Raw genomic sequence first — 17,740 nt, 5'->3', positions numbered from 1 at the left:
TCATGAGGCAATTTCACTCTTCCTTCTGGGTAGGAACAGAGTGCATTCATTCGCGTTCACACGCTCGTGTTCACGTATGAAACAGCGTTCACGTGTCATCATGAACGTGCGCAATGATAGTCAACGGACCAGCGCGTTCATGTGTTTGGCCCCAGCGCTACAATACCAAATTTGGCCACTATGTCCATTTCGCCTCAGGGTTTCCTCCGGGTGCCGTCTCTATTCATATATACTCTAAGGTCTCTATTCATATATACTCTAAGCTTGATGTGAAAGTGGTTGAAAATGAGTTATAATAAAGAACGGTATATCGATAAATTAATACTTATGTTCACATACACGTGCTCTGAGGTCACCTGATCACATGGTTCCCATGTGATGGAACATATAAAAAACTATAGATTGATTTGGCAATTAAAAATGACTTATCAACAGTTACATACAAAATGAATAAATAAACCTAGAAACAATTAAGTTAATAAATAATGAATAAATAAAGAATCTTTGTCTCTATGACATACCGAGTCTTTTTGTTGTTGTTGTTATGTCTACAGTTCTCATTGGCTGGGAGGCTGCGTCTACAGTCCTCATTGGCTGGGAGGCTGCGTCTACAGTCCTCATTGGCTGGGAGGCTGCGTCTACAGTCCTCATTGGCTGGGAGGCTTCTTCGATAGTCCTCATTGGCTGGGAGGCTGCGTCGACAGCCCTCATTGGCTGGGAGGCTGTGTAGTCCAAAGGCTTATACTCCTAATGATAATCCACTCCCTCTGTCCCACCGTGACCACGATGCGAACGCACTCGACGTCGAAGGCGATCTTGTGGTCGACGTCCTGGACCTGGATGTTCCCGTTCTTGAACTCGCCCAGCGTGATGTAGGACGAGCACTGTTTCCCCTTCTTGGTCCCGACCACCTTCTCCCCCACCTCCAGCGCCCCGTGGTGGAGCACGTCGTTCTGGCGGTCGTCGGAGCCCGTGGCGATCTTTATCCTGCTGATCCGGGCGGAGCGGTTGAACACGATGACGAAGAAGTCCCCCGTGGCCGGCGGCTTCCCCCAGAAGTACTCGTCGGCGCTGCTGTAGGCCTTGGCGGCGCCATAGCTCTCGAAGACGTCGATGTTGGTGTGCAGGCAGGCGGGGGGGTTGTCAGGGATGTCCACGGAGTCCTCCTCGAAGTCGTCGTCCTTCAGCTTGTTCTCGGCGCCGCGGTACGACGAGTAGTAGCCCATGTGCTGGAACAGCGAGGGCCTGAAGCGCATCACGTCCTTCTGCGCCAGCAGGCCGCGGAAGTGGATGAGCAGCCAGTCGCACGGCATCTCCTGGTAGAACATCAGCAGGAAGCGGGCCAGCCGTGGCAGGTCCCGCGAGTGGTAGAGCTTCCCGATGTAGCCCAGCTTGGAGAACTCCAGCATCACCCAGTAGGAGCCGTCGCGGGACGCGATGACCTAGATGTAGCATTTGATACATTTGACTTATAGCATGTTACGTAGACAGCACTAACATTGCATTGTCATAGCACTTCATTGTACATATGTATAGGTATAGTTTATATGTATAGTTTCATTATATAGATATTCCACTGTTACGTTCTTAGCTCATGCATGTTTCATGATAACTACTGCCATGCTTTTTGTTCTTGCTTAATGTAAATCGCTCTGGATTAACACCCCCATCGCCCAGGACGAAGTTATTTGTCCTTTCTATTATTGACGCCCGACGCCCAAGACGAAGTTTTTTCCAAAAGATGAAGTTTATTGATATGAAAACGGATTGCATCGCTCCACAGCCTGGGAGCACCTGTTGCGCAATCCTCGATGTTGCGCAACAGTGAGACGTCATCAAAACTGTTCCCCTCCTGTTTAGCCGACGACAACGGAAATTTTAAAACGTTAATAACTCGCAATCTAAATCATCCCGTCTAATTATGAAATAATTGACGGCCCTCCGCTGGACTATTCGCGATAGATTTATTCTGACCTCCCGTTGTTGTCGATCGCATTGAGAGTGGTTTGGCTACATTTAGCTGCTATAGAAACAACAACCGGTCCGTCTGTAAAAGTGCTCTGTTGCTATAAATCGACTGGGCGCTATGATTTAATGGATTAAATAACCCCGGGCATTTTTTAATATATATTTTTTATCCCACGATTTTTGTAACCCATTTTTCACCCCTGTGTCAATTATCTAATGTGATCCTGGGCTCTACACACCCTCCACCAACCTAGTTCCCATATATGGTTAATAAACCAGACTAATATCGCACGGACCGCAGGATATTAGTCTGGGGAGGCTCAGCTTGGATTTCATTTCCAGGGAAACATTTTCTCTTTGACGCAATTGGTCAGAGCTACTGTCAGTCAAAGGTCTCAAGCATTGAAAGTCACTGTACCAAAGCCCGCCCATATTGCATACCGTGTCCCGATTGGCCGCCCACATTCTCTGGTGTAGGAAATGGGCGTACAATTGAGCCTCTCCAGACCGAAATCCGCCGGCAGGCAATTTATTTTTGCCAACGGCTGATTCGGTCTGGTTTATTAACCAGGCTACATATATGGGGGACAAGGGGAGAGCAACAGACTTGAACTCATGCTTCCTTCATGCCTGAGTGTCCAAGTTGCTCCTTTACACCTGACAGGGGGGAGTTTCCCTGGTTGGACGTAGCGCGTGGAAGGAACACGTTATTCCAACCAGTTCCATTCCCCTCCATCAGGCGCCCCGGCTGGCCAGGGGGAGGCAGTTTGGGCAATTCAAGTCTTAATGTAAATCGCTCTGGATTAAGAGTGCAAACTGTAAATTGTAAACTGTAAACTGTAAACTGTAAACTGTAAACTGTAAATTGTAAACTGTAAATTGTAAACTGTAAACTGTAAATTGTAAACAGTAAACAGTAAACTGTAAACTGTAAATTGTAAACTGTAAATTGTAAATTGTAAACAGTAAACTGTAAACTGCAAACTGTAAATTGTAAACTGCAAACTGTAAATTGTAAACTGTAAACTGTAAATTGTAAATTGTAAACAGTAAACAGTAAACTGTAAACTGTAAACTGTAAATTGTAAACTGTAAACTGTAAATTGTAAACAGTAAACTGTAAACTGCAAACTGCAAACTGTAAATTGTAAACTGTAAACTGTAAACTGTAAACTGTAAAGGAACCTTCTTCAGCGTGGTGAGGAAGTTGCGGGAGCAGCGCACGTCGTCCTCCAGCATGACGTAGAAGTGCGACAGGTCGGCGCAGAAGTCCAGCAGGAAGGCGTAGTCCACGTTCTGCTTGGAGCGGAAGCGGACGCGCTCCTCCGGGTCGCCGTAGTTCCGCTTCAGGCCGTCCAGCGCCCGGTAGAACTCCTCGGGGGCGTGGATGACCAGGAGGCGCCCGGCGATGACGTGGTGGGCGAACCTGCGCGTGATCTCCGTCACCAGGCCCTCGCACCACGCCACGTCGAAGTCGGCCAGGTGCACCACCACCACCATCTCCTTCAGCTCCTCGTAGGAGGACTGGTCGAAGATGGACTTGAGGGTCTCCAGGAGGTAGTTCCCGCGCTTCCGCTTCACCGACGACAGGCCGACGGTCAGATACTCTGAGACGGAAACAGAAATAATATCAGTCCGTCGTGCTTCTAACCGTGTGGATATGATCTTGTTTCCTGATTGTTTCTGTGATTTTTGTCCTGTAATGTCTACGATGGTGTAATGTATTGTTTATTGTTTATAAGGATCCCCATTAGCTTTTGCCTTGACAAAAGCTAGTCTTCCTGGGGTCCGACACAGACAGACATTTAACATTTAACAAAAGGCAATACTTACAATTGCTTACAAACACTAACTCAAAATAAAACAAGTCAAATAAAATATAAAATAAGAAATAAAAAAACATGGCAAAAATCACTTTCAACAACTATTATTTCCCCGGGGTTACTGCAGTGTGGTTTACATAAGGTGTTCTTTGATTTTAAAGATGAATTTTGTATTTGTATTGGTTATACACTTTGGTAGTGCATTCCAACCTATTACAGCTCTGTAGATAATAAAAGATTTAAGAATGTTTGTTCTTGGTTTGTATGTCTAAGTCTTGTCTGTTTCTCTAACGGTGACGTCATGGACGCAAAACACATTTCAGTGACAATAAGCTGACAATAAAGTTGTATCGTATATTCGTATCGTATCGTATAATGATTAAATATTTTTTATGAGAATGCAAAGATGAACGATTATGTTAAACATTTTCTTTTCTATTATTTAGCTCGGCTCATGCAGCACCTGGCGTTTAGGTAGTGGAAGTGGATTGTATCGAGAAGGCGTGAGTTTTCGTCGCGCTATCGAGAAGGCGCGAGTTGAAGTCGCGCTATCGAGAAGGCGCGAGTTGAAGTCGAAGAACGACTGACATAGAAACATAGCTTTTTCAGAACAGACATTTTTAGAATCTGATCTCAGGTCAAAATGGGTTAAGGGGAACTCTCCAAGGGACAGAGACAAAAAAACTAAAAAAAAAAACACCTCTACGGAATCCTCATTTATTAAATAAAAAGCTTAACTCACTCTTGCGGTTCAGGGGGGACCCGGCAAGGTAGCGGTAGGTGACGTTGATAACTTACTCTTGCGGTTCAGGGGGGACCCAGCGAGGTACCTATAGGTGACGTTGATAACTTACTCTTGCGGTTCAGGGGGGACCCGGCGAGGTACCTATAGGTGACGTTGATAACTTACTCTTGCGGTTCAGGGGGGACCCGGCGAGGTACCTATAGGTGACGTTGATAACTTACTCTTGCGGTTCAAGGGGGACCCGGCGAGGTAGCGGTAGGTGACGTTGATAACTTACTCTTGCGGTTCAAGGGGGACCCGGCGAGGTAGCGGTAGGTGACGTTGATGCTTCCAGAGGAGTTGGTGAGGTCCCTGAGGGTGGGGGCGTAGCGCTCTGTGCTGGGGGCGGGGTGTGCGGACGCTTCCCTCAGCTGCCGCTTGTCCTGGTCCTTCAGCGCGTTGGACGGACAGAGACAAAGACAAGACAAGACAAACACACACTTGTTCCGTGAGCTTCGTTATTATCAGTCAGGATATAATGTTGGTCAAAGGGATCGTGACATAAAAAAAAAGTTTTTGTCATTTTTCTCATTTCTTTGGTTTTTGGTTTTCTGAGCTCAATTGCACTAAAAGAAACTGGACTTTTTAACATTCAGTAGTAATATACAGTAATATATAGACCAGACAAACACACACACTTGTTTCGTGAGCTTAGTTATCAGTCAGGAAATAATGTTGGTCTCAAAGGGTCAAAGTTTTTGTGATTTTCCTATATTTTCGTTTTAGGTTTTCAAATGTTTAGGTTTTTACAAATGTTAAATCTGCATAGGCTTCATTATTATAAATAATATACATGTTCAAGTTAATTGAATAGTGATAGAAATACAAGGTGATATATTCAGAAGACATTTATAATGCTCAGCATGATTGTATTTGTTTCTTTGTTGGTGGTGCTTGCTGCATTATAAAGCCTTTTCTTGTAGCCTGCTTTTTCAACGTATCCCTGTGTTAATAGGTGAGTGTTTTTGCTCCTACATAGAGGGGGGGGGGGGGGGGGTTCGTTCACTAATATATCTTGTTGTATATTAAACAAATAAAGACTTTAATAATTTAATATAGGCTATACAACTAACGACACGACACGACAGTTGGGCTGGCAAGTATGTCTGTGCGTGCGTGCGTGCGTGCGGAGGAGGCTCGGGCAGCGAGGCGAGCGGGGGAATATTTTGTATTGTTTTTAAAATAATGGTGAAAGTGGTTCAAAGCTATAATAATGCTGATGCGTTCCAGGGTCTTTAATGTGTTATCAAAAACAAACACATTGTTCGCTTTTGGAACATTATCCTCCTGTGCCATCTTGGTTCACTGTATTTTTAATACAACTGTACTAAACCATCCTATTAAAGCATCGTAGCTCTTTGACAGTTCTGAGACTAAAGGAAACATTTCCAAAGCCTGCGAGGCATACAGTAACAAGTAAACACACTTATAGACGGAAACACTGCAGAGAGAAAGAGAGAAAATGTTTTAATAATTCAACCCGTTTAGATCTGAGGCCAATTCTAAAGAAAATGTCTTCTAAACCCTAAAAGCTTTCTGAAAAACCTCTGTTTTATATATATATATGTCAGTTGGTGCTCAACCTTTTTCATGTCAAGGACCCCCAGAATTGTCTGTATTTGGTCGACGACCCCCATCTGAAAATATGTTGTTCCAGGGACCCCCCCCCCCCCCTCCCCAGAAGCAAAAAAAAAATCAAAACGTTCGCCCTGAAAGAATATATATCCAAAGATTTGCGCCACATTTTCAAGATAAAAAATAAATAAAAAAACATCAGATCAACAAGGTCTTGTCGAGCTTGTAGATCTGATATTTTTTTCAATTGCTAAAGTATAAGATAATCCTTAAAACATCAAAAGGGGTTCCCATCCAGAATGGTTTAAACTACATACAGACAAGGTGCCATGATCACCACGTCTTGACGCCGGCATGAATAAGACGGCATGATTTCAACTTGGGTCCTCAGTCATGAAAACACCCTTTTGGTGTTAGCATCATGTCATGCTTTAGCTATTGAAAAATCGTGAAAATGTGCCTCAAATTTGGAATATAGTTTTTCAGAACGAACGTTTTTAACTCAAATCTTTGCTTCTGGAGGGTCCCTGGAACAACATATTTTCAGATGGGGGGGTCTCAGAGGCCAATTACAGATCATTGTTGGGGTCCATGACATGAAATATTGAGTGATATAGGCCTAGAAACATAGGTTTCTTTTCAGAAAACTGTCAGGATTATAGAAGACATTTTTTTCCAGGCCTAAATGGGTTAAACATGTTTCCTTAGAAGACAAGAAAAGAAAGGAACAACATGGATGTTATTTACCAATACAAGGATATCTCTGGTTTGCACACGCATACTATAGGGTCACATGCATTTTAGGGGAACAAATAATTAATTAAGACCGGGAACTTGACCTAAAAAATAAGAAAAAAAGGAACAAAAGCAAAGAACCCATTTCTACACACACACACACACACACACACACACACACACACACACACACACACACACACACACACACACAGCCTCAAAATACAACACAGCTCAGTGTTAGGGAACGCTGTAGCAATTTACAATTTAGGCATTTAGCAGACGCTCTTAATCCAGAGTGATTTACATTAAGCAAGAACAAAAAAGCATGGGAATACATCACATAAAAATTTATCATGAAACATGCGTAAGCTAAGCTAACAGTGGAATATCTATATAATGAAACTATATTATAAACTATACTGTGGTTCAAGAGTTAGAGCAGGTCGTCCAATGATCCATGGGTCGGCGGTTCGAATCCCGGCTCCTCCTGTCTACATCCTCCTTGGGCAAGACACTGGTTGGTACCTTGCATGGCTTCCGCCGCAATCGGTGTATGAATGTGTGTGTGTGTTCAGATTTATAGTTTGCTACGATTTCTTTGTTAGTTTTAACATTAACCGTGCTATCTAGCCCCTCTGAAAGGATTACAGCTTCACATTGGGTCAAAGTATTTACTCGAATCTCGGCCATTCGCAATCTAAAATAACGTAACTCCTTGTATTATATATATTTTTATTGTATGATTTCATACATACATTTAACACAACGAGCCTAGTTGTCCTAAATCGGGTTAGTTGTTAGCCCTTGTTCAGGCCTTTGATTAGTTAACCATTTGATTAGATTAGTGATTAGGTAAAAAACCTATAAAAGACAATACACATAATACATTCGTCAAATACAGGTTTACAGCATAACTAACACATAGATAGCATTATTCATTAATTATTGCATGAATTCATAATTACCATTGGTCAGTGTGAGGCTGCTTAGCTGTGCAGTGTAATACACAGGGTTTGTTCTTCGTGCACAATGTACACGAGGTTGGTGGATTCTTCTTGGTTAGTTTACAGAATCTGACCCCAGGGGACACAGGCTAGTTGATTTAAACCCTCTGTTCTGCCCTGGAGCATCATCAGCCTTTCCTGTGATTGGCTGTTTGTGCCAGGCCCTCAGCCATTGGTTAGCTTACTGGCTGTTTGTCACCTCCAGGCAGTACTTGCTGCGGAACCAGGAAGTGAAACCAGCACATGTGCTCATGTGCTGGTTCATGTGCTATTTGGAGACAGTGAAGATGTGCTCATCTCTGTTCCTTATCAGACCTCCTGCTGTGTCAGTTGGCCTGTGAGAGAAAGCTGGCTATGTGGGACAGTGGACTGTACCCACCCCCGCTGTGAGTTGAAAGGATATCCTTATCAGTGCTGTGAGGGTTGGGACAGGACATTTCAACCTCCAGTCCCTGCACGACTATACTTCACTATTATAAGCAGTTCAACACATGACACCACTGCTTTACAACAATTACATTATCCGGATTATTACAACTTGTTAGTAGGTTTAGTAACAGTTGGTGTACCGACCTCCCTTTGAGAGAGAGAAGTGCCCACACTTCACACCTCCATGCCAACCCAGCAAGCCAGGGCTCTGGGATAAGGATCACAAGTGACAGTATGTATTGGTACATTTTGCAATGCACATCTTATTAATAGGAACCCAACGCTGAGCCATAATCAGCGCCACAGTGTGAATGGGTGCATGTACACAATCTATGACGATCTATATAAATGCACTATTTATCATTTCATATATACTACTATACTATATGCTATACGTGTGGAAGACCCATAGATCCATAGACCCCAAGGTAGCCGCAATGAAGTAATACATATAGCAATAGAGTTCAAAGGGTGCAGATGAAGAACAGCAGCACTAATTGGCGTCGTTAAGGCGTGCATGGCAACAGTTTGTGTTTTGTGTGATTTCACACCAGAAGATATAAGATGATGCACCGTGTTGAAAATGACTGTAGACGTCGAGAGAGAGAAGAGAGCGAGACAGACAGACAGACAGACAGACAGACAGCGTGATGTTGTCTTGGGCCGTTTCCAAAACAGGAGGACCAAAGCGAGCCTATCATGCTGCTGTAACAGTGAGGAACAAACTGTATTCCTTTGGAGGCTGTGATGGAACAGATGGATGTCCATGTCTTCAACACAGTGTCTTTATGCTGGAAGAAGTTACCTCCAGTGGAACCAGGAAGAGGAGACGGTCACCTTTAGGTTCCAACCAAGCGCTACGGCCACACAGCTGTGTTGGTTGAAGATACAGTCTACATCTGGGGAGGCCATCCTTACTGCAATGTGCTTTATGCATTTGATGTTGACTCCCACAGATGGTCCCAACCCAGGGTTTCTGGGATTGTTCCAGAGGAGAGGATCTACCACTCAGCCTGTGTGTTGGAGAAGGTCATGTTTATCCATGGAGGAAACACCAAGCTGACTGGAAGCACTAATGACATGTACAAGTTGGACACCAGCACAATGGTCTGGTTTTTAATCAACACCAGAGGAATTCCACCTCCTGCTTCACAACATCACTCTGCCACCATCATTGGTACCAAGATGTTTGTATTCGGGGGCTGGAGGCCCCAGGGGGTCGACAACACCATCAGAGTGTTTGACACAGAGACAAACACCTGGCTGGACACACCTTCTGCACAACTTCTACCAGAAGGACGCTGGTGTCATTCAGCATTTATCTACAATGGAGAGCTGTACATATTTGGTGGCTGCAACGATAACCAGAACTTCAATGATGTGTGGAAATTCAGTCCAGAGACCTTCTCCTGGAAGAAGGTTGAGCCCAAGGGGAAAGGACCATGTCCAATGTGTGGTATGTGCTGTTGCATTGTGGGAGATCGTATCATCCTCTTTGGAGGATACAAAGGAGATTACAGTCACACTATCTCTGATGAGCTGTTCATCTTAGACTTGAGTCCTCGTCTTAAGACGTTATGTAAGCTAGAAGTTATTCAGTACGCTCTGGACCAATCAGAACTCCCACACGACATCAGGTGGGAACTGGCAGCCATGGCAACCAACGACAACAGACGACAACAACAATAACAACCGAGACCACATTCCAGACGAAGGAACAGCAGAAAGATCAAGAAATGATGGACCAACATCTCATCCCACCTGATGGTGAGCCACCTCTCAGCATCTCTTACTGAGATTCAAACCTCAGGAGACTCCTTCTCTCCAGACAGGCTCTCTAACCATTCAGCTAGGCATCAAACAATGACAATTGTTCCGTCCAACACAATGCGATGGTCTGCTATTGTTATTGTTAGTTTTTTTCTTCTGACAAAAAATATATAATCGCGAAACTCTGCTTACAGAAGAAAAAAATATATCTTAAAGACTATCTGGTACACAGCAAGCTAAAATGATTCAACAAACCAGCACGCCAGAGACCAGCATACTACAAACCCAAACAAATAGTTAAAAATAGAACTACAAAACATGTTGGAGATTAAACAACAGATAACAGCCAGCACCAGCAACTGTGTTTATTTAATCACATGTGAAAGAATGTGGCTTACAATATATTATGTCGGAGAAACGAGTAAAACAATAGCTGCAAGGCTGCGACAACACAGATACAATATTAACAATGCAAAAAAGACAACTAAAAGGATTGTTCAACATTACATTGCACATGGCATTGAAGCTCTAACAGTATCTTGACTTCAACACAATCCCAACTGGACAGTAGGACAAAGACGTTTTAATGGAAAACAGTGGATTAAGAACCTCAACACGGATTTTCCTGGAGGCTTAAACATGCCAAAATATTAGACAAGTTGTTTTGATTTTGTACCAAAACTCCACAGCCATATACATGCTAAACACAGCCAACAATCAATGGAAATCAGACTTTGAATATAGGGGACAAATTAGCACATTCCACACCAAGCCAACCTGGGACACGAAGCAAGAGTGTACAGTGCACTGAAGTCCCCTCAGTCAACCCCCGCCACTCTTGGCCCTCTCTCTCTCTCACTCACTGCCTTGCTCTCTCCCACAATGTTAATGCTAAGTTAGTAAAGTTACACCTATTTCATGTAAATAACATGGTAAAATGTGCAGCATTCGTTGGTAAAGGGGAGACACTTTCATTGTGAAGGGACGACAGGATGAGGAGAGGTGTTGTTGTTGCTAATTGTCGAGAGTAATGGCTGCGTGTGGTATTGAACAGTCAAACTATTCGTATCAATATACGGCTGTATCAACAAAATAATGATGTCATAGGTATATATGGGGCCCTCATATTTGGTCTTGAAATGGGCCTCCAGATTCCTAAGGCCGCCCCTGACTACATGTCACAGCCCTATAGTGCCTCCAGATACTCACAAGGACGTATCCGTCTTCGATGTAGAGGTTGAGGAAGAGGAGGAAGGTGATGAGGAAGCCCAGGAGGGGGATGGCGGAGCGCTTCCTCAGACACCTCATCTTGTCCAGGGATTTCCACACCAGCCTCATGGCGGAGGAGACGCTCTGTCTCTCTGCTGAGGAGGACAGGCTCTGTCTCTCTGCTGAGGAGGACAGACTCTGTCTCTGCTGAGGAGGACAGGCTCTGTCTCTGCTGAGGAGGACAGGCTCTGTCTCTGCTGAGGAGGACAGACTCTGTCTCTGCTGAGGAGGACAGGCTCTGTCTCTCTGAGGAGGACAGACTCTGTCTCTGCTGAGGAGGACAGGCTCTGTCTCTGCTGAGGAGGACAGACTCTGTCTCTGCTGTGGAGGACAGACTCTGTCTCTGCTGAGGAGGACAGACTCTGTCTCTCTGTGGAGGACAGGCTCTGTCTCTGCTGAGGAGGACGGGCTCTGTCTCTGCTGAGGAGGACAGACTCTGTCTCTCTGTGGAGGACAGGCTCTGTCTCTGCTGAGGAGGACAGACTCTGTCTCTGCTGAGGAGGACAGACTCTGTCTCTCTGTGGAGGACAGGCTCTGTCTCTGCTGAGGAAGACGGGCTCTGTCTCTGCTGAGGAGGACAGACTCTGTCTCTCTGTTGAGGACAGGCTCTGTCTCTGCTGAGGAGGACAGGCTCTCTGTCTCTTTGTGGAGGACAGGCTCTCTGTCTCTCTGCTGAGGAGGACAGGCTCTCTCTCTCTGTGGAGGACAGGCTCTGTCTCTGCTGAGGAGGACAGGCTCTGTCTCTGCTGAGGAGGACAGACTCTGTCTCTCTGTGGAGGACAGGCTCTCTCTCTCGCTGCTGCGGCCGGGATCTGGAAACAGAGAGATGGAGAGAGAAACACGTTAGGCGTCATAGGCCATTTGCAGACGGCGGCCATGTTTTCCATCAGAGTTTGGGAAGCACTCGTTTGCAGTAAAGCAAAACGTCCTGCTGCCTCCTGCATTATGTCATGTGTTAATTCAAAACAGGTGGTACGCACACGCACACACACACACACACACACACACACACACACACACACACACACACACACACACACACACACACAGGGGCAGTCGAGTTGAGTGATATCTAACGAGCACTTCCAAAAACTGCAACACTATAGGAAAATAATCACCTGCAAGGACAGAAAGTTATAGCTCATAACAACATGATTTATAACGGTGGATTTATATGAAACAAACACTTTGAGGATAGAAATAGAGGATAATTCAAGCTTTTCGTAACAGCTGCAATGTTGGTGAGTTTGACGTTGTTTAATACAATCAGAGAGGACTTTTCTGTTTGGATGAATGGGCTGCCATTGGAAGATGCACCTTGTTAAGGCCTATTCATAGTCTGGATTTTCGGTGGTGAGGTGACCACCGCTCCGGTGGTGAGGTGTCCACCGCTCCGGTGGTGAGGTGACCACCGCTCCGGTGGTGAGGTGACCACCGCTCCGGAGCTGAAATAACGTTGAGCGGTGGTGAGTAAAAACAGAGAGAAGGGCTGGAGCGGTGGCGGTGGTTTGCTCTTCACCGCGGCTCGTGACGTCATGTTGTAGTTCAGTGGTCATCCCACCACCATAAATCCAGACTATGTATGAGCCTTTAGCACCTTGCCATTAACACTAGAAAGTCTGAAAAAATGTCACTACTACTCAGTCGGCTGAACGGTCAGGGGGACCGTGTTTTTGGCCACTCTCTCCCCCACTCGTCCCTCTCCAGCTGGAGAAGACATTGTTCAAGCCTGCATCCCATTTCCAACAAATTAAATCATAATATGTTTCTTAACACATGTTTTCACTCCTAAAATGTATAAAACTAATAATACATGTGAAAAATATATATTTTGCCGTTGCCCGTTAGTACTATATTGCAACATAGCCATGGAAGTGTGTCGCGTTGTTGCCTTTTGTTGTTCTTTTTTTCCTTCCAAAAGAGCAAGATCACTTGTCTTTTCTTGTGTGTTATCGATGTAATTAATATATGTGACCCCACGCGATGTACAGACTGCTTGACTAGGCATTGAAATGGCAGTTTTACACACTCTAAACGCGTGAGGAATCACCAGGCTTGAAGGTCTGTCAAGAGGAATCAGGAGGAAAGCAAGTTCCCTTTGTTGATCTTTATTTAACGTGCACAGCAGTACACGGATGCTGCAGCACGCAGGCAGGTCTCCCAGGCAAGCATAACCATACAAGCACAGAGTTACAGTTTATATAGCAGTTTAGTCCCACCCACAAGGTGGACCCAGAGGCAGAACACAGAATCGATGAATTGACCATTTGCTTGCAGATACAGGAAGATGGGGGGTGGGAGGTGAGAGGGGAAGGGGGGGGGGGGGGGGGACAGGATGAGAAGGAGTGAGGTGAGAGGGGAAGGGGGGGGGGGGGGGGGGACAGGTGAAAAGGACTCTGTTCCAGGACAACAGAGTCAAGTGTTGAGTTCTGTCGTTCTCACAGCATGGTTCCGAGCTTCAAAGCTCGGTCTGTATAGACTAATTTAAATGTATTCGAATGATCTTCAAATGAGTCTAGCTGATGGAAATTCCTCGTCAAATCCTTCCTCTTGTTAATTAAACAACAGCTTAATTAAACAATAATTGTGAATTTTCCATCAATATCAAAATAATACATCATAATACATTTGAAGAAAATACATAAAAAATAGGAGTACTTGTAACATATTTGAGCTAAGCAAAATAATGACACATGGGTTTAACAATCGTGGCTAGGCAATCAAATAAACCAAGAAATCCCTAAAAATGATACTAATACAGTACCCTGTTGAATCAATTTGACCTGTATTTAGCACAGCAACATAACAAATAAACAGAAAACATCATATATTCAAACAATATTTTCTTTCCAGGTGGTCGAGTGATACCCACACTTTTTTTTTTTTTTTTTTTTTTTTTTTTTTAGGGGGAGGTGTGTGTGTGTGTGTGTGTGTGTGTGTGTGTGTGTGTGTGGTTAGTGGAGCAAATGACAGGTAGGACAGTCCTCCAGGGGGGGTTGTAATGGGGGCATAACCTGGACCGGCGGTTGTAGTCTTGTCTGGAAGCGTAGTCCCTTCCTGTCCACTACCCCCAGTGTCCAAAATCTTCTTCATCCCTGTGGTCTCCCTCGGATGATGAATGGTAGACTTGTCTGCGTTGGTCATAATAGCCCCTACTGTCCTCTCTCTGCAGATGTCTTCTGTTTTCGTTCTTGTTGCAGTCTTCTTCTTTGTCTTTTGACAGCATAGTGACAGCGCTCATCATTGCAAGCTGAAGGACTTCGGCCTTGTTTTTATCCTGTTTCTTCTCTTTTTCGTTCATCTCGTTTTCGACGTCCTCTGCATGAGTTGCATGCTTGATGATGTCGGCCGGATCAGCTGTTCTGTAGCCAATGAGAGATTGTTTCACTCGCTTAGAGAGTTTTTCATGCATGTTGTTTATTAGCTGGCTGACCAGGAAGGCTTTGGCAAACGGGTCGTTCTGGTCTTTTCCTCCTCCGTGGATGAGTATGGATTCCTCCAGGCGGTGGCGGAACTGACTGATCGTTTCATCTTTGCCCTGTTTACAGTTCTGCACTTCAGTCAGATTTAATATCGTTGGGAAGAGTGTAATAATCTTCTCACACACTGCATCCACAGCAGTCATGTATCTGCGATTGTCCTCAAATTGTACAAGGACAGGCCTCTCATCTTGATACGTTTGGGCGACATCTAGGACTGCTTGCATTTTTGAAGGTTCCATATTCTTGGCACAGATGTCAAGTACTTCTTTCATTGTAGGTCTGTATGTACGACAAAAGGCCTGCAGTTCTTTAGTCCAGCGGCGTCCTCCCACTTCAGTAGGCGTTTTCAGTGTAGCTGCGTATTGGCCTATGTCATCTGGAGACCATAGGCGTTGCACCATCATTACATCGCCGTGCGGATTGGCTACTTCTACCATGGGGCACTGTATGTCAGCCAGCAGTATGTTGTCCCCGTCCTCCTGGTCCATCCATGGGTTAGAACAAAGTTCACTTGAGGTGGGCACCCCGCCCGGCAGGCGACAATACTCTGATGCACCCTGTGCGCGTCTCGCTGTCCCAGGCCCTCTGCCCTGGGTGATGATGACACTGCTGCGATGGGGCCCTGTCCCCCCATGGCTGCCAGGGGTGGACGGATGCACAGATGGAAGCAAGGTCTGTGGTTTCCGTGTCGTGTCCGCATCGTCACTGTTGGCCAGCTCTGGGCCAGGGATGCCAGTGCAGGATGGACGTCGGCTCTTAGCAGTGTCATTGGACCGAGCGGAGCCTTCCTTGTGTCGAGCCTCTTTCAATAGGCCCAGTGCAGCGGATATCAGGATTACCGCTGGAGTAGACGGCTGCAGGCCTGCAGCAACAGTCTCCAGAAGGCTGAGCACAGCGGACACCAGGATTGGCGTTGGAGTCGAGGGCTGTAGGCCCGTAGCAACAGTCTCCAGAAGGCTGATCGCAGTGGACACCAATATTGCCGTTGGAGTAGAGGGCTGTAGGTCTGCAGCAACAGTTTTCAATAGGCTGAGCGCAGCGGATATCAGGACCGCTGCTGGAGTAGAGGGTTGCAGGCCCGCAGCAAGAGCCACAGCCGTCCGTTGTAGCTGGATGGCAGATTGACCGGCCCGCATGGAGCCCAGGCAGCCCAGGTCCAGGGTCTGCTGTGGAGGAGACAAAGGAGAATTCTGAGGAGCCAGTGGCCCGCTCTCTTCCCTCAAAGAATCTATGTTTGGAAGTTCCCTCATATGACTCTCCCGTTGTCTAAATTGTGCTTCCTCCATCCACATTGACAATACTTTCCTGTGGCGGTCACATCTGTCAAGTTTGTGCGTTTTAACTGACTTTTTCTTTCTCATTTTCTTCTCAGCTTCTCTTAGTAGTCGGTCTAAGTCAAGCAATTTTTTTATACTTAAAGAGCCTTGTTCTGGGAACCCCATCTGTTTCCACTCATCAAGGTAGTCTAATGCTTCTGGACCATATTTTGCAACCATCCCGCTCATGAGAGGAGACCATCTTTCTTTGTCTTCTGCCACTGGCGCACTTTTTTTATTTCCCATACTGACTATCTATGTAACACGGTAATCTTTGTGCTACAAACTTTACTTGGTCTAAACACGGTATCTTTATGTCTTATCTGAGAGTAACAAGATGTCTTTATGTTGTTTTACAACAAGGTTCTTATGCTATTTTCAGTATAACAAGGTGTCTTTGTGTTTACAAACTTACTTCTCTTTCTTTACTGGACTTAATGCAAAACGCTGTATCTTTATGTTTTCTTTATGTTGTTTTCAACAAGGTTAACAAGGTGTCTTTGCGTTTGCAAACTTGGCTTAATGCAAGGTCTCTTTTCTTCTGCTGTATTTTGAATCAAGCATACTTGACTATTACAATAGATAGGTTGGCAAAATATGGTCTTAGAATTTATAATTAGCTCTTCAATTGTCTGAAATTTGGAAGATTCTCACCGTTTTTTTAGTGTAGCCACAGGGTTTTTTTTTAAATCCAGGCGTTGAACTCCATTGATGCAGCCATGATTCTTCTGTCCTTTTTGGAGCGGTTCGTTGACGTCAGTTGTGGCTTGATCTTCCGGAGCTCAACGACACAGGATCGACACTTCTAGACACCAAATTGACGTGGCAGGTTTTACACACTCTAAACGCGTGAGGAATCACCAGGCTTGAAGGTCTGTCAAGAGGAATCAGGAGGAAAGCAAGTTCCCTTTGTTGATCTTTATTTAACGTGCACAGCAGTACACGGATGCTGCAGCACGCAGGCAGGTCTCCCAGGCAAGCATAACCATACAAGCACAGAGTTACAGTTTATATAGCAGTTTAGTCCCACCCACAAGGTGGACCCAGAGGCAGAACACAGAATCGATGAATTGACCATTTGCTTGCAGATACAGGAAGATGGGGGGTGGGAGGTGAGAGGGGAAGGGGGGGGGGGGGGGGGACAGGATGAGAAGGAGTGAGGTGAGAGGGGAAGGGGGGGGGGGGGGGACAGGTGAAAAGGACTCTGTTCCAGGACAACAGAGTCAAGTGTTGAGTTCTGTCGTTCTCACAGCATGGTTCCGAGCTTCAAAGCTCGGTCTGTATAGACTAATTTAAATGTATTCGAATGATCTTCAAATGAGTCTAGCTGATGGAAATTCCTCGTCAGCATGTAAACATGACATAATTGTATTAATGTTTAAGTGTAATGATGTTATTGACCGGATTGTCCGTAGTCCTCCAGCCGTTAGCTTACAGTTGCTAATATTATAAGCTAACAACATTACTAAAGCCAATGTATTGCATTAAATGCGGCCTGTCCGCGGTAAATTACTTATACAAGTGAGTCACGTTATATTTACCTAAATTACCAGCCAAAGTACATTCCAAATAAACAATTATT

General features: G+C 45.1%; 1 protein-coding gene across 1 annotated transcript; it reads right to left on the bottom strand.

The window, feature by feature from the left end:
* Positions 1-707: 707 nt before the first annotated feature.
* Positions 708-11,429, bottom strand: LOC310879672 (alpha-1,3-mannosyl-glycoprotein 4-beta-N-acetylglucosaminyltransferase C-like; the record flags this gene model as incomplete). The annotated part of the gene is made up of 4 exons (XM_083794475.1): positions 708-1,442; positions 3,154-3,575; positions 4,814-4,964; positions 11,301-11,429. 4 exons carry the CDS (start codon positions 11,427-11,429, stop codon positions 708-710), a joined length of 1,437 nt encoding a protein of 478 aa, XP_083650601.1.
* Between the last annotated feature and the right edge of the window lie 6,311 nt (positions 11,430-17,740).

This window comes from Protomyctophum parallelum (genome assembly GCF_964188405.1).
Source record: "Protomyctophum parallelum genome assembly, chromosome: 21".
NCBI classification, from domain to species: domain Eukaryota; kingdom Metazoa; phylum Chordata; class Actinopteri; order Myctophiformes; family Myctophidae; genus Protomyctophum; species Protomyctophum parallelum.
Note: the sequence above shows the minus strand (reverse complement) of the source record. Positions and strands in the feature narration are given on the sequence as shown.